Source organism: Syngnathus typhle, linkage group LG7, assembly GCF_033458585.1.
Source record: "Syngnathus typhle isolate RoL2023-S1 ecotype Sweden linkage group LG7, RoL_Styp_1.0, whole genome shotgun sequence".
Classification (NCBI taxonomy): Eukaryota; Metazoa; Chordata; class Actinopteri; order Syngnathiformes; family Syngnathidae; genus Syngnathus; species Syngnathus typhle.
The window spans coordinates 2,425,140-2,451,410 of NC_083744.1; the positions used below are offsets into that span (position 1 = coordinate 2,425,140).

At 45.5% G+C, this 26,271-nt stretch overlaps 1 protein-coding gene across 24 annotated transcripts in view; it reads left to right on the forward strand.

The window, feature by feature from the left end:
• meak7 (MTOR associated protein, eak-7 homolog) overlaps positions 1–26,271 on the forward strand; it is a 135,884-nt gene that overhangs the window by 53,369 nt on the left and 56,244 nt on the right. For 12 of the 24 annotated variants that reach the window (XM_061283547.1, XM_061283545.1, XM_061283542.1 and 9 more), the window contains one exon: positions 25,972–26,115. The exons of 6 other annotated variants lie outside the window; for them this stretch is intronic. In XM_061283547.1, coding sequence (XP_061139531.1) covers positions 25,972–26,115 — 144 coding nt within the window. 6 more of the 24 variants (XM_061283557.1, XM_061283556.1, XM_061283558.1 and 3 more) reach the window with 6 other exon arrangements.

Below are 26,271 nucleotides of genomic sequence, written 5' to 3' on the forward strand. Positions count from 1 at the left end.
GTCTTAACTAGGCTGGATGTAATTTTTTTTGTTGCCGTTGATTTCTCCGACTGCCCGTAAACGCACCACCGCACTCCGTGCGCGCATGTGAAAAAGGCGTGCGGACGTGAAAAAGGCGGCTCTGTATGGGAGAGACGTTGAAGAGGAATAAAAACACCCTTGGAAACCAAAACTTGCCCCTCGTCGTGACTTGGAGCCGCAACAAATGTTTCGGATTTGTGTAGGGTACATTGTGACAGACAGCAAACGAGCAGGTGATCGAGCAAGCGTCTGATACGAGAGCATTGCGGTCGTATGGAGCGTGTTTGAAGTGAACAGCAGAGACGAAAGGAACAAGGCAAAGTGTTGTGAAATAAAATATTACCTGTAATACGCATTTTGTTATTTGCTGATTGTATTAAACTATCACATTCATTGTCAGTCAAGAAGAGAAGAGGACTATTATCCCTTCTTTGACGAAATGACCAGAGCACGGTACAAACACACTATTGTTCTTTCGGTATTTATTCAACCCACATTCTGTCACAACATGACAAGAAGAGAACAATACATAAATCAATACTCGTCAGAGTCTGAATCTGACTCTTTGATGAGGTTTTGCAAAGCTTGCAGCTGATTCTGATCATCAGCGTACATCTCCTCATCCAGTACGCAATCCTCATCTTCCTCCTCCTCCTCTACTTCCATAGCACGCGGTGCAACCAGATCCTCCCACAGAATGTCATCTTCGGTGCCATCCATTGTGTTTGTGAGGCAGCACTTTTTGAATCCCTTGATGATGATGTTGGTATCAAGCTCTTCCCATGCTTCCTTAATCCAAGTGGCTATGGCCAGGAGGTCCACCTTCTTTAAATTACCTCCTGCTGTGAACTGGTGATGCCCATTCGCCATCCACTCAGTCCATCGCCGCCGCATGGATGTCTTGAAAGGTTTGTTGCAGGAGACGTCCATCACCTGCAACTGCGATGTCATACCACCGGGAATTATCACGTGATCCGTTCTGTTTTCTGTCAAGAGATCCTTGATGACTGGCATCCTGTGGCAGCGGAAGGCATCCAACACAAGCATTCTTCTTTTGATGGATGGATTTGCGCACCAGACAGTCTTCACCCAGTCTTTAGTCAGTGCCTCGTCCATCCATCCTTTGCGCTGGCACCTGACAATTACACCAGAAGCCCACACTATGTTCTTAGGGAAGGTTTTTCTTTTGAATATTATATAGGGACGCATTTTCTTCCCATCCCCATATGCCCCTAGCATAACCGTGAACCTGTTCTTTTCGTTCCCAGACGATTTAATTGGTACAGTGCCTGTTCCTTTGAAGGCCATGGTGCGATTTGCCGGTAAATCAAACGTGAGTGGAGTCTGATCAGCATTAGCAATATCCTTTACCTCGTAGTCATAGTCCTTTCTTAATCCAATCACGTATTTCTGAAACTTCAACAGCTTATCCTCATAGTCCTGTGGTAATCTTTGCGCCACTGAAGTCCTCCTCTTGATTGAAATGTCATTGCGCCTCATGAATAAGAAGCACCACTTTGGAGAGGCTCTGAAGTTTGAATCCGGGTGGTCTCTCTTTATCCATTTCATTGCCAAAATTCTAATCTCAAGAGTGCTGATGGCTATTCCACCAGCTCTTCTCTGCCTAACGAACTCCACTAATTGTTCCTCAACATCTGAATACTGTGCTTTCTTTCCTCTTCCAGGTGCTCTTGCTGAAGCCTTTGCCTCATCAAATTGATTTTTTTTCTTCCTCCAGAGTCTTATGTTTGACTCATTGACGTCAAATTGGCGCGCAGCTGCCCTATTGCCTAATTCTTCTGCCACTTCAATGACTTTCTTTCGAAATGCTACAGTATAACTTGCTCTCTTATCCATTTTGATGAAACTGCTAATTAAACCGAACTCTCGCTAATTAGTAAATAGCTGACGTGTCTTGCGCATCCGTTCTGCGCAGCTGACCCATAGTGCGCATGCGCAGTCATACTGCTTCCGCGCATGCGCAGTCATACTGCTTCCGCATGACGTCCGGTCCACGATGCAGATTAAAAAACAAACAATAAAAACAACACACCATCAAGGATTGCACCATCGCATCAAACGATGTGTCGTCAATTATGAATTTTACTGACTAAGTGTGTTGGGCAGGATGGCTGAATGCGATGCGCGATTGACAACAAGAAGAAAGATGATTTCAAGTTTTATTTCGGGGGAGATTTGTCATGTCTCGTCCCCAGTTTTGCTATGTGTCTAGGTTGCCATAGTTTCTGTTCGCGTCGCCCCTCTCTTCCTGTGTCACCTCAATCGATGTAACGTGTTTTGTATTTAAGTCCTGTCTGCCCCTCGCTCACCGTCGGATCATTGCATGTGTTACTGTCATGATGTGGTTTCTGTTCCTGTCTTTGGTAATGTCACCCTGTCTTTTTGTTCCACGACTTTGTCGGTCAGTCCTGTTGTTGGTTTTGTTGTACCATGACTTTCTTTAAAAAAAAAAAAAAAAATTAAAAAATAAAAAAAATTAAAAAATGTTTGTACCCATGTATAATGCGCACCCCAGATTTTAGGAGAATAAATTAGTTAAATTTTGCGCACTATACACGGAAAAAAACGGTATACCCATTCACAACGGTATATGGCGCCATATACGTATCTTTAAAGCAGGGGTCACCAACACGTTGCCCGGGGGCACCAGGTCACCCGTGAGGACCTCATGAGTCACCCGCAGGACTGTTCTAAAATTAGCTCAAATAGCGGCACTTGTCAGTGAGCTGCATCTATTTATTTTACAGTCAAACCTCGGTTTTCGAACGTCCTGGTTCTCGAACAAATCGGAATTCTAACAAAAAATTTGAGATTTTGCTTTGGTTGTCGAACAAAATTCGGAGGTCGAACCTCGCGAGATGAGCCGGGAGGACCCAAGAAAACCCGACCGCGCGGCCCGAATGCGGACTGACTCCGTTGTTATTGTATTTTCGTTACTTTGAGGATTCTATTAACCCTTAATCATGTCTCCAAAAAAAGTAAGTGGGACCAGTAAAGCCATCCTAAAATACAAAGATGCTCTTAAAGGAATGCGACAGTGAGTGCCCGGCGCCCTGCGGTTGCGCGATTGGACCAAATTAAGCTCCCTGCGCACTAAGGTCCACTTAAATTTTGGAAAGTACATCAGGACTTTAAAAATATTTTCTAAATTTTAGCGACGGCTCTGTCACAATAATGCGGTGCAGTTGCGCGGTGGGCGACACGTTACGGTTTCGCGTTCGGCGGTGCGCTGCAGGTGCGCGATCGGACAAATATGCGCAAATGAAAAAATGCTTCAAAAACGCGAGTTTTTTTTGTCTTGAAACGGATTAAAAAAAATTCCATTATTTGTAATGGGAAAAATAGATTCGGAATTCAACCGATTTGCTTCTCGAACCACCTTCTAGAACGGATTGTTGTCAAAAACCAAGGTTTGACTGTATTTTTGCTATTTTTGTTAAAATCACACTTACATGTGAACTGGAAATGACAATAATAACACAGTGAAAAACAAATTGAGCAAATTGGCTATTTCAGAAGTCTGTGTCAAACTGGGAGCCCTTGGCCTTAATCAGTACCCAGGAAGTAGCTCTCGGTTTAAGAAAGATTGGTGACCTTTGCTTGAAAGCGAATGCTGAACTTAACTCCCCAGGTCAAAGCGAACCCATGCCACGAAGAAGAAATATAAAAATAGCGGTAGCACTAGGAAGAAAAATAAAAAATAGCGGTAAGAAAGAAAGGAGAAGAAAATGAGAGAAGAGATAACAGAAAATGGAGAAACAGTAGGTTTATTTACATCTCAAAAACCTGAATTTACAAATGTGATTGCACTTTAGTTTCTATGTTTAAATGTTCAGATATTAAGATGCGATATGATGTGTTTTCCAGCTCAGTTGCCTAGTGGTAGAGTGTCCGCCCTGAGACTGGAAGGTTGTGGGTTCAAACCCCGGCCGGGTCATACCCAAGACTATAAAAATGGGACCCATTGCCTCCCTGCTTGACACTCAGCATTAAGGGTTGGAATTGGGGGGTTAGATCACCAAATGGTTCCTGAGCACGGCACCGCTGCTACTCACTGCTCCCCTCTCCCCCAGGGGATGGATTAAAATCACGTGGGGATGGGTTAAATGCAGAGGACAAATTTCACCACACCCAGATGTGTGTGACGATCATTGGGACTTTAACTTTAACTTTATGTGATAGACAGATTTTGCATGATTTGAATGAGGCAAAATAACATGCTTTTTTCTCTCGAGTATATTTGTTTCAGATGTCCTGTAATCATTTTCTGTATAAAAATTTAATTTGGTGTTCAAAAAGTATTTTTTCAAACTTGAGTCTTGAAAAAGAGGGAGTCGTCTTATAGTCAGGGTCGTCTTATATTCGGGCCAATACGGTAATATAATATAATAAAATATACCGTATTTTCCGCACTATTAGGCGCAACTTAGATTTTACTAAAAAAAACAGAGTGCGCCTTATAATGCAGAGCGCCTCATATATGGATCAATTGATGAATTTGTTGAGCCATACTGGTTGTACACAGTGCTCTGCCAAAATGTTTCAGTACGTTTTAGTACGACTAGTAAATTAAATTAAGGTCGCATCGCTTCCCAACATTACGGCAACTGTAGTCAGGGGGCGTGACCGAATAGCTGTTGTACCCGTGAGGCTATTTCATTTCAAAATAGGCTGCTCCGTTAATGTTTCGAGTAAATTTACGGATTGATATGGAAGGGAAACATAGGTAAGCAGTACCAATGTGTTAGATTGACCTTTAGTCAGTTCCGATCATTTTATAGGAGATCGTTTGAGAAACGCGATTTACACTTTGCTGAGGCTCATGGGAGATTGCGAGCTGAGGCTCATGGGAATTTGCGGATGGCTAATGTTATAACGATGGCTGCTATACGCACCAGGCTATTTCATGTCAAAATAGGCTGCTCTGTTAATGTTGCGAGTAAATCTACGGATCGATATGGAAGGGAAACATCGGTAAGTAGTACCAATGCGTTAGATGGAACTTTAGTCAGTTCCGATCATTTTATAGGAGATCGTTTGAGAAACCCGATTGTTTACAGAGGGCTCGTTGGTTATTGGCTAGTGGATGCATACCGCAACCCTAGTCAACCTCAGTTTGTTGCAGTATAGCTTCTATTTTATGCGCCTTATAATCCGGTGCGCCTTATATATGGACAAAGTTTTAAAATGGGCCGTTCATTGAAGGTGCGCTTTATGATCCGGTGCGCCTAATAGTGCAGAAATAACGGTACCTTATTTTTCGGACTTAAGTCGCATCTTTTTTTCCATTGTTTGGGTGGGGGGGCGACCTATACTGAGGAGCGACTTATACGTATGTGAATTTTTTCACAAATTTTCAAAATTCCAAAAAAGGGATTACTGTAATTTGAATTTCAAGTGACGTCAGCGGCATGGCGTGGCGCGGCGGTTGTTTACATAAAGGACAAAGATTCGATCACGGGATGACGAAGGGCCCCACGTACTACCAGCATCATTAACGACTTTGTTTGTAAGTGACACGGAGGACGAAGAGTTTGAAACAGGGCTGTGGACTCGGTCGGATTTTTGCACCGAGTCCGAGTCCGGCCTCTTGACCAGGAGTCAGAGTCCGAGTCCGGCTGTCCATTTTTTCTGTTAATTCATGTGACTGGTTAGTCTTTATTCAAGGTTAATTTAGATCAAAATCTAAATAATTACAACAGTTTTGTGATGGCTTCGTCTTTATTAAACATATAAACGAATACAATAAACAGATACTTTCAAGGTTTAATCATTAATTACACCATTATAGCTCAGACATTTATCTAAACACAAATAATTAGTGACGACCCCACAACTATCGCAAAGAAACTCCTCTTTTTGGGTACAGGCTACAAGAAGTATATATATTGCAAAGGAGACTTTATACTTAATTGTGATCATCATTCATCCATCTATCCATTTTATTTTATTACTCAGATATTTTCAAAGCAAATTAATATTGTTGCATTTATTAATTTGCTTTAACATGACAGCACAATATAATTAAAAGCTGACATCATAGCAATGTCAAACGTGTTCATTTAAGAAAAAGCCACACACATTTTGTGATCAAATCTTTCATAACGAGAATGATTTGAGTGAATTTTTTTATTGTCGGACTCGGTGGACTCGGTCAAAATCAGCTCCGAGTCCGAGTCCGGCAAAAATGACCGAGTCCGACCCTGGTTTGAAAGGCTATCATGGCTTTTACGCATCCCCGGTCCTACTCTACTGAACTCTCCTTCACCTCCCTGGATGGAAGTCGGGGGCCGGTGCTCCGCCGGGTGGCTGTCCGGGGACGGTGGATGGGGCTCAGACATGGCTTTTACGCACGCCCGGTCCTATTCTATGGAGCTCCCTTCCACCTCCGTGGCTGGAAGTGCCACCTCCGGGGATGGAAGTCCATGCCGCCACATGCCTGGAAGTCCACGCCAGTGCTTGGGGCCGTGTGGCGGTGAACTATTTGTTATAGTTTTTTGATATATTTTATTTCGTGTAGTAACTTGTATATGTTTTCATCATTACAGTTCAGTAGTTGTTGGCTTGTTGAACTTTTGTTTTGTTAAATAAAGAGCCGTTTACCAAAACCACATCTTTCCTTGTACTTTAACGCTACAGTATAGTTATATACTAGATCTGTGGAATAACGACGAGGCTGATGCCAGGGCGCACGCATGGTGTTGTTGACAAAGGACGAGGAATTTGGTCGATGGATTTAATGATTTGGAGTGACACAGATGGTTTGATAATATTATTGCTTATATAATAGTTATTCGATATATAATTTATATATCGTTATATGGGCCTGTGGAATATTTTGAAGTGCAAGCGATGGATTTAATGATTTGGAGTGGCACAGGTGGTTTGATAATATTATTGCTTATATAATAGTTATTTGATATATAATTTATATATCGTTATGTGGGCCTGTGGAATATTTTGAAGTGCAACCGCCGTCAGCGGCGCGCACCCGGCCGGCATTGTTGACATAAAGGATGATCGATGGATTTAATGAATTGGAGTGACACAGATGGTTTTATAAACGTGTTCTTTATATAATACCGTTTTTTTCCGTATATAATGCGCCCCCATGTATAATACGCACCCTAAAAATGGCATGTTGATGCTGGAAAAAAAGCCTGTACCCATGTATAATACGCACCCAATTTTTTAAATTTATTTTTTTTATTTTTAAAAAAATTTTTTTTTTTTTTTTTTTTTTTTTTAAGTCCCAATGATCGTCACACACGCAGGGAGGCAATGGGTCCCATTTTTATAGTCTTTGGTATGGTCTTAACTAGGCTGGATGTATTTTTTTTTGTTGGCGTTGATTTCTCCGACTGCCCATAAAGGCACCACCGCGCTCAGTGCGCACATTTGAAAAAGGCGTGCGGACGTGAGAAAGGCGGCTCTGTAGGGGAGAGACGAAGAGGAATAAAAACACCCTTGGAAACCAAAACTTGCCCCTCGTCGTGACTCGGAGCCGCAACAAATGTTTCGGATTTGTGTAGGGTACATTGTGACAGACAGCAAACGAGCAGGTGATCGAGCAAGCGTCTGATACGAGAGCATTGTGGTTGCATGGAGCGTGTTTGAAGTGAACAGCAGAGACGAAAGGAACAAGGCAAAGTGTTGTGAAATAAAATATTACCTGTAATACGCATTTTGTTTTTTGCTGATTGAAACTGCTAATTAAACTGTGAATTGAAACTAATAGGAAGAAAACAACTCTCGCTCTTTGTATAGCTGACGTGTCTTGCGCATCCGTTCTGCGCATCGGATCCATAGTGCGCATGCGCAGTCATACTGCCTCCGTATGACGTCCGGTCCGCGATGGAGATTAAAAAACAAACAATATTTGACAATAACACACCATCAAGGATTGCACCATCGCATCAAACGATGTGTCGTCAATTATGAATTTTACTGACTAAGTGTGTTGGGCAGGATGGCTGAATGCGATGCGCGATTGACAACAAACAAGAAGAAAGGTGATTTCAAGTTTGATTTCGAGGGAGATTTGTCATGTCTCGTCCCCAGTTTTGCTATGTGTCTAGGTTGCCATAGTTTCTGTCCGCGTCGCCCCTCTCTTCCTGTGTCACCTCAATCGATGTAACGTGTTTTGTATTTAAGTCCTGTCTGCCCCTCGTTCACCGTCGGATGATGTCATGATGTCTGTTTGGTTTCTGTTCCTGTCTTTGGTAATGTCACCCTGTCTTTTTGTTCCACGTCTTTGTCGGTCAGTCCTGCTGTTGGCTTTGTTGTACCATGACTTTCTTCAAAAAAATAAAATAAAAAATAAAATAAATTAAAAAATTAAAAAAAAAAAAAAATACAATTTTTTTGTACCCATGTATAATGCGCACCCTAGATTTTAGGACAATAAATTAGTTAAATTTTGCGCACTATACACGGAAAAAAACGGTAGTTATTTGAATAACTCTGAATGTTACGTCAGGCCCGTTCTCAGCTCTTCGTTTGTGTTTATGTCACGTTAGCATACCTATGTTTAGCCTGTTGTTGCTCGTTCATGTCTGTTCTTGGTGTTGGATTTCGTCGAATAAGTTTCCCCCAAAATGCGACTTATACTCCGGAGTGACTTATTTATGTTTTATTCACGTTATTGTGCATTTTATAGCTAATGCAACCTCTATTCCGGAGGGAGTTTTAGTCCGAAAAATACAGTAATATAATATAAATATAATAACACATTACAAATAATCAAATGTCTAACTTTTTAAACATTTGAGCAACGTATGGTGTAAATAAGTCTTCTGCAATGACAATATTAGAATTTTTGTTCTGGGAAATATTTAAATCTCACCAAAAAGTGAGGAATCCACTAGGAAGTTTTTCACTGACCTTGCCGCGAGTGACGATGAGATTATAGGAGCAAATCCAGGCACATTGTTGTATGCCGAACTGTGCACCTTGACGCTTGCAAGCATTTTTTAAAAAGCTTAAAGCCTTATGTGACAAAATAACAGATGCAGGCTTTGCTCTAATGGAATTTAGAGACTTGAATGAATGCTGGTGTAAAAACAAAACAAAACAAAAAAAACGCCATTGCAAAGCATTGTAAATCTCAGTTCGTGCATTACAATTTCAGGACAGAAAAAGATCCAGATGTATGAAAAATATTGATTAAATTGCTAATTTCTTGACCACATTTAGTCTGTCAATCGTCAGGCTCAGAGCAGGGAGAGGACTCGAATGCAGAGTTCAAAAAAGGAGTTTATTTCCTTCACGGAAGACAGCTCCAAGAACAAAAGGCGCCTCACGATGAGGGAAAAAAGGCAAAAACAAAAGCGCCTCAACACGAGGGAAAAAAAGGGCTGAGAACAGCAAACGAAAAGTGCCTCAAACTGAGGGATAAACGAAGGCAAAATCTCATGAGCAAAGCACAGAGCTTGGACAAAAAGTCTCTGCTATCAAGGCTTTCACGGGGAATATCTGTGGCTACGGAGTCGCTGGTAATCATGACTAGCAAGACGCACTGGCAAAAGACAAGGGGAAGACGCAGGCTAAATACACACACGGAAGGGGGAGGACACAGGTGCAGACAATCAGGGCGGACGACGCAGGTGCACGTAGTTATCAAAACAGGGAGGTCAAGTGGACGGCCGTGCAGAGGAAAGACCCATGATCTGAAATGTGATGTACAAAATAAAACAGGAAGTGATAACACAAAGGACAGGACAAAACAAAACCCAACAGCATGACATAAATGCGACGACATCGTCTCACCACGTCGAGGTTACAGACACCTCTGGCTCATTAGCAGGGAAGACCGGGGGCTGATAGCCAAAGACGCACACGAAAGGGGACATCCCAGTAGCTGTGATAGGGAGGGAGTTATGGGCGTATTCCACCCAGATCAAGTTCTTACTCCACGTGGAGGGGTTCTGGGCCACTAGGCAGCGGAGGCCTGTCTCCAGCTGTTGATTGATGCGCTCCGCCTGGCCGTTTGCCTCCGGGTGATAGCCCGAAGTGAGGCTCACGGTGGCCCCTGTGTCTGCAGAACTCCTTCCAGAACCGGGACACGAATTGGGGGCCCCTATCTGACATGACGTTCCGCGGGAATCCGTGTACCCTAAAAACGTGGTCCATGAGGACTTCGGCCGTTCGCTTCACTGAGGGTAATTTGGGCAGGGCAATGAAGTGGGCCATTTTAGTATCCATCACAGTCCACCACAGTGAGTATCGTTGTCTTCCCCTTGGATACGGGAAGTCCCGTGACAAAGTCCACAGAGATGTCGGCCCATGGTCGAGAGGGAATGGGGAGAGGTTGCAGCAAACCCACCCGGGCGCCGAGGGTGTTCTTATTCCGCGCGCAGATGGAGCAGGATGCCACGTATTCCCTGACCTCGGCCCCAATGGAGGGCCACCAGAACCGCTGCTGAATGACGTACAGGGTTCTTCTCACGCCCGGATGACAGGCGAGCCGGGAGGTGTGTGCCCAGTGGACGACTTGGGGACGCAGCCTGGGTGGAACAAACAGTCGATTCGTCGGGCATTTACCAGGGGGTGGCTCATCGCCGTTGGCCTGCTTCCCTAGGTCTTCAATGGGCCAGGTTACGGCCCCAACCACACAGTGAGGACGGAGAATGGGTTCGGGCTCCTTGGCCACCGGATCTGGACTGTAGACGCGCGACAGCGCAACAGGCTTGAAGTTTTTGGCCCCCGGTCTGTAGGACAAGGTGAAATGGAAACGGTTAAAGAAAAGGGCGCAACGAGCCTGGCGTGAGTTCAGCCGTTTAGTGTTCTTGATGTACTGTAGGTTCTTATGATCAGTCCAAACCAAGAAGGGTTGTTGGGCTCCCTCCAGCCAGTGTCTCCATTCTTCGAGAGCCTGCTTCACCGCCAACAACTCTCGATCTCCTACGTCATAGTTCTGTTCGGCGGGGGTCAGCCGTCGGGACAGGCGCACGGATGAAGCTTGTTGTCCGCTGGTGACCTTTGGGACAAGACGGCGCCGATTCCTTGACTGGAGGCGTCTACCTCCACCACGAACTGACTAGACGGGTCGGGTAGTGTGAGAATCGGGGCGGAGCTGAATCGCTTCTTCAGCTCCTGGAAGGCGGCCTCTGCCTCCGCCGTCCAACGGAACAGGGCTTTTGGAGAAGTGAGAGCATGCACCGGGGCCGCTGTGGCGCTGAAGCCTCTGATGAATTGTCTATAGAAATTAGCAAAGCCAAGAAATTGCTGCACTTTCTTGAGACTATTGGGTCTCGGCCATTGTGTCACCGCGCTTACTTTCCATTTGTACCTTACCGGGGGCTATGATGAAACCAAGGAAGGACAGTCTTGGCGTGGAACTCGCTTTTTTCAGCCTTGACGTAAAGGTGATGATCCAGGAGGCGTTGCAGGACCGACTTAACATGCGTCTCCATATCCGGTGAATAGATTAGGATATCATCCAAATATACATAAACAAAACGGTCTATAAAGTCTCCCAGAACATCGTTAATCATGGCCTGAAAAACAGTGGGGGCATTGGTGAGACCAAACGGCATCACAAGGTATTCAAAGTGTCCTCGGGGAGTGTTGAATCCCGTCTTCCATTCATCGCCCTCCCGGATGTGCACGAGGTGGTAAGCGTTACGCAAATCTAGCTTGGTGAAAACCCGGGCTTGCTGCAACTGATCGAATACCGTCGCCATGAGTGGAAGGGGGTATCGATTTTTAATAGTGATCTGGTTGAGGGGACTGTAGTCTATGCAGCGGCGTGGGGTACCGTCTTTTTTGCCCACAAAGAAAAAAACGGCCCCTGCAGGGGAGGACGAGGGTCTGAACAATCCCGCCTTAAGTGACGCGTCTATATACTCATTTAGAGCCTGCTTTTCGGGTTCCGAAAGGGAATGAAGTCTCCCCTTGGGAAAAGTAGCGTCAGGTAGGAGCTCTATGGCGCAGTCGTACGGACGGTGGGGCAGTAGAGAGCTAGCCTTGGCTTTGCTAAATACCTCCGCGAGTCGGTCGTAACATACTGGTACACCGGTCAGGTCCGGAGTTTCGGGGTCTGGGACAGGAGGAACGGAGTCGGGGTTAGAACCACGGGTAAGGCTGATCGGGGAGTTAGGTACGATACATGACCCTTGGCAACAGGGTCCCCATCCCCTTATCTCCCCGGACTCCCAGTCCATGGTTGGGTTGTGGCGCGATAGCCACGGGTACCCGAGGATAATCGGATTCATGGGGGAGGTTACCACATGCAGTCTGACTTTCTCGTGATGATTCCCGAAAGACAGTGAGAGAGGTTCGGTTACCTAGGATATATCAAAGAGCGCCTGACCATTGAGCGCCTTGGCTTTCACGGTCGTGGCTAGGGGTTCGGTTCTTGTCCCCAATCTCCGAGCAAAAGTCCAGTCAATCAAACTCTCATCTGCCCCAGAGTCAATTAGCACACCAAGTTTGGTGATTTTCCCGAGGCATGTAAGCGTGCCGATGGGTAGGGTCCGACCCTTCTGCTGGCTACCGGAGGTGCTTACCTTCAGATTCCTCCTCTCCGGGCAGGAGAGGACAATATGTCCTAGTGCACCGCAGTAATAGCATCTGCCTTCCTGGCGTCGGCGCTGCTTTTCCTCTTCGCTCAACTTGGCCCGGCCGAGCTGCATTGGTTCAATCCCAGGCGGTAGCAGTGCCGCGTTCGATCGTTGGCGGTGCGTCTCGAGGAGCGGCGATGCCACCCCTGCCACGGGGGAGAAGACGGTCGCGCTCCGGCTTGCGCGCTGCTTCTTCTAGTCCTGCAGGCAGTTGTCCGTGCGGATAGCCAGCGTCGAGGTCAGCGGGAAGATCGAGGGGAATGAGTTGGTCCTGGATGGTTCCGGAAAGACCCTTGAGAAAAACATCATACAGGGCCATCGGGTTCCACCCGCATTCCGCGGCCAGACTGCGGAAGCGGATCGTGTAGTCGCTGACCGACTCTCGACCCTGGGACAGCTGGCGCAGCTTACGCGCCTTCTAACGGTCGGAGGAGATCGGATCGAACACCATGCGCAGGGCCTCGATGAAAGCGGAGAGAGAACGACAGGTAGCGGAATCCCTGGCCCATTCTGCCGTTGCCCACGCCCCGGCCCTTCCCGTCAGGTACGAGATCAGGTACACCACTCGGGAGCGTTCTGTGGGGAAATCGCCTGGGGACCGCTCGAACTGCATCTCGCACTCTGTGATGAAGGCTTTGCTGAGCCCGGGTTCTCCGGCGTACCGTTCAGGAGGAGCCAGTCTGACCCCCATTGCCATGGGAGCGCGAACCGGACGATCGACCGGGGAAGCAACTGGTGGACTGGGCGTCGCTGCTGGTCTAGCGGTCAGTAGCGTGAGGACGTCTTGCATCTGCCGGCTCTGAAGTCTTCTTGTGTTTTCCTGATCTCATGAACACCAACTCCCAGGGCATCTACCTGCTGCTGGTGTTGGGCTAGCTGCGACACCTGGTAGCGTACTGCGGCGGCCAGCTGTTCCGACTCTGCCGAGTCCATGTCTGGCCAGTGCGTAATGTCAGGGTCAGAGCAGGGAGAGGACTCGAATGCAGAGTTACAGAAAAGGAGTTTATTTCCTTCACGGAAGACAGCTCCAAGAACAAAAGGCGCCTCACGATGAGGGAAAAAAGGCAAAAACAAAAGCGCCTCAACACGAGGGAAAAAAAGGGCTGAGAACAGCAAACAAAAAGCGCCTCAAACTGAGGGAGAAACGAAGGCAAAATCTCACGAGCAAAGCACAGAGCTTGGACAAAAAGTCTCTGCTATCAAGGCTTTCACGGGGAATATCTATGGCTACGGAGTCGCTGGTGATCATGACTAGCAAGACGCACTGGCACAAGACAAGGGGAAGACGCAGGCTAAATACACACACGGAAGGGGGAGGACACAGGTGCAGACAATCAGGGCGGACGACACAGGTGTACGTAGTTATCAAAACAGGGAGGTCAAGTGGACGGCCGTGCAGAGGAAGGACCCATGATCTGAAATGTGATGTACAAAATAAAACAGGAAATGATAACACGAAGGACAGGACAAAACAAAACAATCTACAAAACCCGACAGTCAATATCTTGAAACCAATTTGGAACAGACTGAGGCTATATGGTAAGCAAGCTACTATACAGCGAAACTAATGAGAGACAGAACATGAGATCAGCCGAACAGAAATAAGATTGCCATTGCATGAAGGGTAATATATAATCATTATAGTTAGCCCTAAACCCAGACCGAAAAGATTCAAATTGATTGTTAGCCACCATTTAATCATTAAGTTGCTGCGCTACTACTTTTTCAAGAATTTTTGCAGTGAAGGGGAGATTTGAAACCGTTCTTTACCCTACAGCGGTAGTCGCATTGAATGCAGCTAAACGCAAATGATTATGTCTGTGTATGTTCTTCTGTGGGTTTTAGCTTGTATTTTATTTTATTTTTTTATCTTTTTATTCTATTTATTTTTTATCTCATGCGCGGATCGGTTGGCACTTTTTAAATTTCGTTGTACATGTGACATGGACAAATATCTATTCTATTCTGTTCTACAATTACTGAGACCGTCCAGTTCGAGATTTGGTCGCATAAGTAACGGTTGATTATTAGTGGTCTTAAAGGCTGTTGGCACACTGCTAGAGGACACGGACAGATTAATTATATTTAAGACAGACGATCCTAAAATCTGAAATAGTTCTTTGACAAGTTTGCCTGGAAGCGGGTCGAGTAAGCAAATTGTCTGTTTAGCCGCACAAACCAATTGTGTAAGCCTTACATAGCCTTATCAAGGGACACATTTTTAAAATCTGAGAGGGTTATCACATGATTGTAAGCCTTTAAAGTAACTTACCGTTTTTTTCCGTGTATAGTGCGCAAAATTTAACTAATTTATTGTCCTAAAATCTGGGGTGCGCATTATACATGGGTACAAAAAAACTTTTAATTTTCTTTTTAAATTTTTTTTTTTTTTTTTTTTTTTTAAGTCCCAATGATCGTCACACACGCAGGGAGGCAATGGGTCCCATTTTTATAGTCTTTGGTATGGTCTTAACTAGGCTGGATGTAATTTTTTTTGTTGGCGTTGATTTCTCCGACTGCCCGTAAACGCACCACCGCGCACGGGAACGAGGCGGCTCTGTATGGGAGAGACGTTGAAGAGGAATAAAAACACCCTTGGAAACCAAAACTTGCCCCTCGTCGTGACTCGGAGCCGCAACAAATGTTTCGGATTTGTGTAGGGTACATTGTGAGACAGCAAACGAGCAGGTGATCGAGCAAGCCTTGTCTGATACGAGAGCATTGCGGTCGCATGGAGCGTGTTTGAAGTGAACAGCAGAGAAGAAAGGAACAAGGCAAAGTGTTGTGAAATAAAATATTACCTGTAATACAGATTTAGGTAGAGAACTGAACTCTCGCTCTTTATATAGCTGACGTGTCTTGCGCATCCGTTCTGCGCATCTGTAATGGCGGCCTCCGTATGATATCCGGTTTGCGTGTGTGCGCGTGTGCGTGTGTGCGAGAGCGAGAGAGAGAGCGCGAGAGAGAACGCTCAACCGTAGCGCGCCGCCGACCGCCCAACTGCACCGCGCTGGTCGCATTAGTGTGACAGAGCCGTCGCTGAAATTTAGAAGATATTTTTAAAGTCCTGATGTACTTTCTAAAATTTAAGTGGACCTCAGTGCGCACTGCGCAGGGAGCTTAATTTGGTGCAGCGCGCCGGGCGCTCACTGTCGCATTGCTTAAAGAGCGCCTTTGTGTTTTAGGATGAACAGCAGAGACCAAAGGAACAAGGCAAAGTGTTGTGAAATAAAATATTACCTGTAATACGCATTTTGTTATTTGCTGATTGAAACTGCTAATTAAACTGTGAATTGAAACTAATAGGAAGAAAACAACTCTCGCTCTTTATATAGCTGACGTGTCTTGCGCATCCGTTCTGTGCATTTTATTTCACAACACTTTGCCTTGTTCCTTTCTTCTCTGCTGTTCACTTCAAACACGCTCCATGCGACCGCAATGCTCTCGTATCAGACAAGGCTTGCTCGATCACCTGCTCGTTTGCTGTCTCACAATGTACCCTACACAAATCCGAAACATTTGTTGCGGCTCCGAGTCACGACGAGGGGCAAGTTTTGGTTTCCAAGGGTGTTTTTATTCCTCTTCAACGTCTCTCCCATACAGAGCCGCCTCTTTCCCGTGCGCGGTGGTGCGTTTACGGGCAGTCGGAGAAATCAATGCCAACAAAAAAAATTACATCCAGCCTAGTTAAGACCATACCAAAGACTATAAAAATGGGACCCATTGCCTCCCTGCGTGTGTGACAATCATTGGGACTTAAAAAAAAAAAAAAAAAATTAAATTTTTTTTTTTAAAAATTCATAAAAATTGGGTGCGTATTATACATGGGTACAAGCTTTTTTCCAGCATCAGCATGCCATTTTTAGGGGTGCGTACTATACATGGGGGCGCACTATACACGGAAAAAAACGGTACGTAATTGCAAGTCTCGACTGGGTGTTTGGAACGGTCACCGTGATATCATCCCTAATGGATTGAATCTTTCGAGCAAAAAATTTCATGAAATCATCGGCTGAGTAGGAGGAACTATCGGAAGGTAGCTGCTGTCGTGTTATCAAATTATCAAATTACTGTATTTTTCGGAGTATAAGTCGCACCTTTTTTCATAGTTTGGGTGGGGGTGCGACTTGTATTCAGGTGCGACATATATGTGAAATTTTTAACACATTTTTTGTCACTCACACAGATTCACACCGTCATTACCGTCATTGTGAAGTCGATTCACTTCACATGTTATTTTCAGACTAAATCGGATGAGGGCGCTCTAGGCCGGTTTTGATAAATTCACCGTTGGCTGTAGCTCATATCAACTGAGAAGGGCTTAACAAAAATGGCACCGAAAAGAAAATCATACTCTGCAGATTACAAACTGCAAGTAGTAAAATATGCAGGCGAAAACGGTAATCGAGCAGCAGAAAGTTTGGATTGAGCACAACGTGACACCGGATCATATTATTAACATGGACGAGATCCCCCTCACGTTTGACATTCCCATGGGCCGAAGTGTAGCAGAAAAAGGGCAGTGTTAATATACTAACAACTGGTCATGAAAAATCACACTTCACAGTGGTGCTGGCATATTGCGGAGATGGCTCAAAATTGCCAGAAAAAGTAAGCCGTTTACCGATGGAGAGTTTATTAAGGAGTGCTTATTGGACTCTGTTGCACTGATATGCCCGGAGAAAAAGAGCGCATTTGAGAATATGTCACTCTCCCGACGTACCGTAACAAGGCGGGTTGAGGACACATTGATGTGTTTCTATAAATGTGTTGTAATTCACAGTTTGAGGAAAAGTTAAAGAAGTTAAGAATAAATTGTACTGATTAATGATTTTTTTATATTTGACCTATACACCACAATTTCACATAGTTAAATATAAATATAAACAGAATAATTGTATTCTAATTACCAGTACCAGCTATTTAAAATAATAATTGTAGCGCATTTTACGATGGAAGAAAATTGAGCAGATTTACGTTATCGTTGGTGTGGCCCTCTGACACAACTTAGGTTTTTCATGTGGCCCCTTGTAAAAATGAATTGCCCCACCCCTGTTATAGAGCATCGTAGTGGTTAACTGTGACCACTTGATAGCAGAGTTGCTCTTGCTGACTCATAAAGAGGTGATCTGCCAGCCCAAACAGAAGAACAGGGAGTAGTAGTGGAGTTTTCGAGGAAGAAGTCAGAGAATGAGAGAACATGGCAAAACGCAAGCGATCAGCTTTCAAGCAGCTTCCAAGTGAGGAAACTAGTGCTCGTTGTAAGCCAAGTGAGGAAGAGCAACACGATGGAGTGAAATTTAGGTGAGTATGCGACAGACAAGGACATCCACTTCAAAAGCCACCACAGGCTTGGGCATAGTTCGGATGAATCGACGTCATCTGACAAATATTCTGTGTGATACAGCAACGCACAAATTACATACTTTGTAAATAGCAAAACACGCACACGCATGTGAGCACACGTTCTTTCGGTCACGACTCATAGCTCGTGACCATAGGTGAGGTTAGGAGCGTAAATCGGCCGGTAAAGTGAGAGCTTTGCCTTTTGGCTCAACTCTCTCTTTACAACGAGGGACCGGTACAGAGTCCGCATCACTTTCGACGCTGCACCGATCCGCCTGTCGATCTCGCGCTCCATCCTCCCCTCACTCGTGAACAACACCTCAAGATACTTGAACTCCTCCACTTGGGGCAGGATCTCATCCCCGATCCGGAGAGGGCATTCCACCCTTTTCCGACCGAGGACCATGGACTCGGATTTGGAGGTGCTGACCCTCATCCCGACCGCTTCACACTCGGCTGCGAACCGTTCCAGCGAGAGCTGGAGATTAGGGGTGTAACGATTCATCGATACACATCGATGAATCGATATAATGCTCTACGATTTGTTGGCATCGATGCTAAAAGTAAACATCGATCTATATCGCCCGTTTTTGACCTCGGACATTAGACGCGACTTTATTTTGAAATCCAGTTCATTGTTGCTTGCTTCCTCTTTCCGGGAGCAGTGCGCGGCGTGTTGTGTTGTGAGCAGAGCAGGCACGTGAAAGGGGAGCCGACAACTACGCGGCTCCTGGGCTGGTGCTATGGCTAGTGTCCAAGAAGACGAGGAAATTCGCTCACCTTTGGGCTTCAAGTCATTCTTTTGGAAGCACTTTATAATTTCCAAAATGAAGAGTTTGCAGTACCTTGTTGATTTTGCGTATGAATTATTATAAATCAGGATATTGTTCTATATCGATCGTAGAGCACTATATTGTGATGTATCGTGAACGAATCACAGCAGGCTTTAAGATATCGGCAAATATCGTATCGTGATTCTTTGTATCAATATGATATCGTATCGTGACAAATCCGGCGATTTACACCCCTACTGGAGATCACGGCTTGAAGAAGCCAACAGCACCACCTCGTCTGCAAAAAGCAGAGACGGGATGCTGAGGTCCCCAAAACGGACACCCTCAACGCCTCGGCTGCGCCTAGAAATTCTGTCCATAAAAATTATGAACAGAATCGATGACAAAGGGCAGCCTTGGCGGAGTCCAACCCTCACTAGGAATGAATCCCACTTACTGCCGGAAATGCGGACCATATTCTGGCATCGTGATACAGGGACCGAACCGCCCTTATCAGTTGCCTCGGCAACTCCCATGCCCCCTCGAGGATCCTGCCGAGGGTGTAGAGCTGGTCCACTGGTCCACGGCCAGGACGAAAGCCACAATGCTCCTCCTGAATCCGAGGTTCGACCTCCAGACGGACCCTCCTCTCCAGCACCTGAATAGACCTTACCAGGGAGGCTGAGTGTGATTCCCCTGTAATTGGAACACACGCTCCGGAACCCCTCTTAAAGAGGGGAACCACCACCCCAGTCTGCCAATCCAGAGGCACCGTCCCCGATGTCCATGCAATGTTGTAGGGGCGTGTCAGCCATGACAGCCCCACAATATCTAGGGCCTTTAAGAACTCCGGGCGGATCTCATCCATCCCCGGGGCCTAGCCACCGAGGAGTTTTTTAACTACCTCAGTGACTTTGACCCCAGAGATTGGAGAGTCCGCCTCAGAGTCTCCAGGCCCTGCTTTCACAATGGAAGGCATGTCGATGGAATTGAGGTCTTATTGAGGTCGTATTCTCCCCACCGACTCGCCACGTCCCGAGTCGAGGTCAACAGCACGCCATCTCCACTGTAAACAGTGTTGACGGTGCACTGCTTACCCCTCCTGAGACGCCGGATGGTGGACCAGAATTTCCTCTAAGCCGTCCGGAAGTCACTCTCCATGGCCTCGCCAAACTCCTCCCACGCCTAGGTTTTTGCCTCAGCAACCGCCAAAGCCGCGTTCCGCTTGGCCATCCGGGAGCTGTCAGCTGCCTCCGGAGTCCCGCAGGCCAAAACGGCCCAATAGGACTCCTTCTTCAGCTTGACGGCATCCCTTACCGCCGGTGTCCACCAGCGGGTTAGGGGATTGCCGCCACGATGGGCAACAATGGCCTTACGGCCACAGCTCTGGTCGGCCGCCTCAACAATGGAGTCGTGGAACATGGTCCACTCCGACTCAATGTCACCCGCCTCCCCCGGGACGTGGGAAAAGCTCTGCCGGAGGTGGGAGTTGAAGCTCTTCCTGAAAGGGGATTCTGCCGGACGTTCCCAGCAGACCCTCACAGAGCATTTGGGTATGGCAAGTCGGACCGGCATCTTCCCCCACCATCTGAGCCAACCCACCACCAGGTGGTGATCAGTTGACAGCTCAGCCCCTCTCTTCACCCGAGTGTCCAGAACATGCGGCCGCAAATCCGGTGACACGACTACAAAGTCGATCATCAAACTGCGGCCTAGGGTGTCCTGGTGCCAAGTAAACACATGGACACCCTTATGCTTGAACATGGTGTTCATTCTTGACAATCTGTGTTGAGCACACAATTCCAGGAATAGAACACCGCTCGGGTTTAGATCGTGGGGGCTGTTCCTCCCAATCACGCCCTCCCAGGTCTCACTGTTATTGCCCACGTGAGCATTGAAGTCACCCAGTAGAACAATGGAGTCCCCAGAAGGAGCGCTCTCCAGCACTTCCTCCAGGGACTCCAAGAAGGGTGGGTACTCTGAGCTGCCGTTTGGTGCATAGACACAAACATGAGTCAGGACCAGTCCCCCCCACCCGAAGGAAGTGGGAGGCTACCCTCTCGTTCACCGGGGTGATCCCCAATGTGCAGGGGTCCAGCTGGGGGGCAATAAGTATACCCACACCTGCCCGACGCCTCTCACCGTGGGCAACTCCAGAGTGGAAGAGAGTCCAGCCCCTCTTGAGAGGGCTTGTACCGGAACCCAAACTGTGTGTGGAGGTAAGTCCGACTATATCTAGTCAGAACTTTTCTGCCTCGCACACCAGCTCGGGCTCCTTTCCAGCCAGAGAGGTGACATTCCATGTCCCAAGAGCTAGCTTCTTCAGCCGGGGATCGGACCGCCAAGGTCCCTGCCTTTGGCCGTCGCCCAGCTCACAATGCACCAGACCCCTTTGTTCCCTCCCACAGGTGGTGAGCCCATGGAAAGGGGGACCCACGTTTCCTTTTCGGGCGAAGGCCCGGCCACCAGATGCTCGCCTTCAAGCCCCACCTCCAGGCCTGGCTTCAGAGGGGGGCCCTGGTGACCCGCGTCCGGGGGAGGGAAATTTGAGTCCATATGTCTTTTTCATCATAAGGGGCATTTTATTTTATTCTTCTAATGGAAAAAAAAATTCTAAACTTTCATTTTGTACCATTCATGCATAGCACACAATATTCTGTCGGCCTTGAAAGATGAGTGAAAATGCTTGAATTTGGCTCAGATTTCAGGGGTTGGCTAATAACGCTTGGCATTGAAAGATAAGTTAAACTGCTTGTTTGTTTTCATTTTTAAATCTTTTTTGTTTGTAAATCTAATAGTGTAACAATTGATAACAGTAATATAGCGAAAACAAGCGGTGTAGGACCAGTTAAGTTCTTTTACGTCATACTGCTCTTGAACAGATAATTTATGATCAAAAAAGATCCAAACGTAAAATAAAAAACATCGCTTCTCATATCATATTTCATCATATCATACAAATATGCACCATTACACAGGCATTAATAAGTTGTCCGACCAGTAGTAGGTGTAACCACCCACTTTGGTCTGGCGGAAAAAATGCACTACAATTTCTTTTCCTCATTTTTTTTAGTTCTAATTTTGTCACATTTTTTTGCCACATAAACCAATTGTACCTCCAATCAGAAAAGTGAATCCGATATTATAAAATTTTAAATTCGGAATTCATCTGTGAAGTAATTCATAATTTGCTGCCTGGTGAATCTCAAATATGTTTTTTTTAAAGAGAGGGTGGATAGAATTTAAGGGGTCAATGAATTTAAATACAAACCACTCACGAACAACAGTGAAAAATAGTTGCGTGTCCGTCCGTGATGTGAAAATGCAGTACAGTCTAAATGTGGATCTTCAATAATTTCCAAACATTAACAAGTTAAAAAATAAGTTCTATGATGAGTGCGTTTTGGAGAGGTTCTGAGAAGAGGTGGGGCTTGGCTAATACACTGGTGAATGCAGGCTTTGAAATTAGTTTATTGTAGTATGTCTGTACATTCATTATGTTAGTGTTGATTAGTTCCACGGTTTTACTGTGTTATGGCTTTGTAATAATTTATTTTTGTGCTTTGGAAATTAAGTTTGACACATCAATAATGATAATAATCATAAATTAACATTATTTTTATGGTTTGTACCGATGTGCTTACTGGTAACACTAAATCTGGCCGAACATTGGCACTTATATGATAGGTACTATGTAGTCGTACTAAAATTGCTCCCTGGAAAAAAACAAAAACCTGAAGCGATTTAACGATGGCGATGGATTTCCTGACGCCCGCTTGGTCGGTGGATTTATCTTGATTGCTCATAAACCTGGCTACGTCACAAAAGCCAGCAGAGTCAAAGTCAAAAGTCAAAGTCAGCTTTATTGTCAATCTCTTCACATGTCAAGACACACAAAGAAACCGAAATTACGTTTTCTCTATCCCACAGTGACGAGACATAGTACAAGATAGACATACAAGTAAACGACACAATATAAAAACAAGAAGGCACAAACAATAAAAAATAAGAGTGATGAATAAGTAATAAATAAATAGATAACACAATAAATAAGAGGAGCAAAACGGAGCCAGTGTGCATACAGCAGACAATAAGAATAGCGCAAAAGTACAGGACGCTACGCAGAAAGGGGAAGCGAGTTCAGGATCCTAACAGCCTGGAGTGTGAAGCTGTTGGTGAGTCTGGTGGTGCGGGAGCGCAGGCTCCTATACCTCTTCCCAGAGGGCAGAAGATTAAACAAAGAGTGAGCGGGGTGACTCACATCACTCACAATTGTGGTCGCCTTGCGGGTGAGATGGGAGATGTAAATGTCTTTCAAGGAGGGGAGTGAAGCACCAATAATCTTACCAGCCGTGTTCACTATGCGCTGCAGGGCCTTCAAGTTGTAGTCAGTGCAGCTGTCACCCCAAACAGCAATACAGCTGGAGAGGACGCTCTCAATGGTGCCACGGTAAAATGTAGTCATGACGGCCGGAGGAGCGCTCGCTCGCCTGAGTTTCCGCAGGAAGTACAGGCGGTGCTGGGCCTTCTTCGCCAGTGATGCGGTGTTGGTGGACCAGGAGAGATCCTCACTGATGTGCACCCCCAGGAACCTGGCGCTGCTCACTCTCTCCACCACAGCACCGTCGATGGTGCTTGGCATCCTATGCTTGTTGCCTAGTTGCCGAGTCAACGTCCTGTTGTTTCGGAAAATAATGTTTTTTGAGCGTTTAAGGCGGCAAAGATGCGTTGTGGCTGGGTGTAACAACGCCCCAAAACAATGGATTAGTGTACATAAATTCCCGAAGGATAAAAAAATGAGGAAACTGTGGACCAGCTCAGTGGCTCAGTAGCCAGCTCAGTGGCCTAGTGGTAGAGTGTCCGCCCTGAGACTGGAAGGTTGTGGGTTCAAACCCCGGCCGGGTCATACCAAAGACTATAAAAATGGGACCCATTGCCTCCCTGCTTGGCACTCAGCATTAAGGGTATGAAATGGGGGGTTAGATCACCAACTGATTCCCGAGCGCGGCACCGCTGCTGCTCACTGCTCCCCTCTCCCCCAGGGGATCAATTAAAATCACACGGGGATGGGTTAAATGCAGAGGACAAATTTCACCACACCCAGATGTGTGTGTGACGATCATTGGGACTTTAACTTTTTTTAACTTTAACCTCTCGAGTAAAATTGACTCCAACAAAATGGGACGGACCTTCCAAGTCTTGTGTTATTTGCAGTACACATTTTGATGACTCTGATTTTGAGGATGAAAGCCTTTGGTCACAGTTTGAAGTTTACAAACCTAAAAGACTCAAGCCCACTGCAATCCCGAAAATAAAAAGCACCGTACAGGGTAGGAAGCCGGACTCTGAGCCTCTCGAAAAGCGAAGAAAGACAGGTAGACCCGGCTCTCAAAGACGGGAGAACAGAAAGGTAAGTCTTTTGACATATTTTATTTCCAAAAAACACACAAATGTATTATTTTATGTTTTATTAGTGTGACGGATATTTCATTAGGTACGCTAGCTAACAAGAGCTACTGTTTTGTCTGAAATTGTTCGGCAAACTCGAAATATACATCGGAAACTATAACAGCAGTGCTACGTTTTGGGTTGTGTAGATCAGTGGTCCCCAACCACCGGGCCGCGGACCGGTACCGGTCCGTGGGTCACTTGGTACCGGGCCGCCAAGCCGCACAGAAAAAAAAAAATTATCGACGATCAATTAATTCAAGTCAAGACACTCGTCCCAGTCACGTGACATGTTTCCCCAGTCGAGCCCGCAAAGCTAATATGTGGCGACAGGCTAACTAACCAGGCAATGAAGCTTCAAAACTGCTTCAACACATGGAGACCAAGCATCCTGCAATAAAAGACAAACCTTAATCACTTCGGGTGTCATTGTCTCCGATTACGTCTAGATGGGACCGGCTCGTTTCTGAGAAACAAACTCAGTGCTCCCACTAATTCAACGTAATGGTGAGTTTTATTTTTGTCATTTGTACTTGTTTTTATGTCAGTCGTATCATTTTATTTCAATGAATTTATATATTTATTATAAATGTATTTATTTATATAAATGCCGGTCCGCGAAAATATTTCTGACATGTAACCGGTCCGTGGCGCAAAAAAGGTTGGGGACCACTGGTGTAGATCACAGGTGTCAAACTCAAGGCCCGGGGGCCAGATATGGCCCGCCACATCATTTTATGTGGCCTGGGAAGACAAATTGTGCATCAAATTCACGTGTCAATACTAGAATTGCAAATTGTCTTCATTTTAGTAATATCTTTTTTTTTTAAATATTTGACCGGATTTTACTCATCTGATTTGAAAATGAGTTATTTGTCAGTTTGTTTTGTAGCTTTTACTGTATGAGGTGCTCATACATTTATTTGGGTTGACAGTCATAATGGCCCTCCAAAAGAAGCTATGACTGCAATGCGGCCTGCAAAAAAAATGAGTTTGACAACCCTGGTGTAGATCATACTACAAGTACCAACGTAATGTTTCGTGAGTGTACCCGGGCCTTTCATTAGGTACGCTAATTGTGTCCAACGCAAGATTCCCATGTAAGTACACATTACACTCATCAAATACACTTTGTTTCGTCGTGCTCCAAATTTGTCAAAATTATTTTAAAAAATATTCCCAGACAAGATCTATCTAGTTTATTGTAAATATGTGTTATAGAATCACTTTGTGTTTGTTTTGCGAAATTCAGTATAATCTAAAGAACATCAAGAGAAATTTGGGAATGCCCAAAATGTACATGACTATTTTTGGTCTAAATCTTACTCTAGAACAGGGTTCAACAACATGTTGTTTGACCAGTGATCGGATGTTGTGATTTTCTAAAATAAACTGGTTCTTGGAAAATCTAAATGTGGGCAGATATTTATAGATTGTTCTGTTTGCTAATTGTGAATACCATTTTTTCCCGTGTATAATGCGCCCCATGTATAATACGCACCCTAAAAATGGCATGTTGATGCTGGAAAAAAGCCTGTACCCATGTATAATACGCACCCAAATTTTGACTCCTACTTAAGTCCGTAAAGGTAAAATTATTTCAGAAAAAAGATCATCTTTGGGAACAACCGGATGTTATTCTGCCGGTCAGTATCACTGCACATGCGCTAGCAAACTCGATAGAGAAGAAATGTTTCGGATTTGTGTAGGGTACATTGTGACAGGTGAGCCCTATTCAAGAAATTATTTGAATATTATGACTCTTACACTGTTGTTTTCCTTTTTGAATACTACCACAGATGCTTGAGCAAATGCTAAAAGAGCATGAAAAAACATGCGATTTGGTGTGCAAGGCAGAAGAGCAGGGAAGCCAGGAAATATCTGTCAAACAGCCCGATTCAACTCTCGATATGGACCAACCAGGCCCCAGCTGCAAAACTGCAGTAAGTCTGTGTGTAAAAATTTCCCACACATACTGTAACCATGAGAATGTCGTATGTCAGTTAATTTATGCACTCAATACAGTAATCCCTCGTTTATCGCGAATAATTGGTTCCAAGACCACCCGCGATATGTGAAAATCCACGAAGTCACCCTTT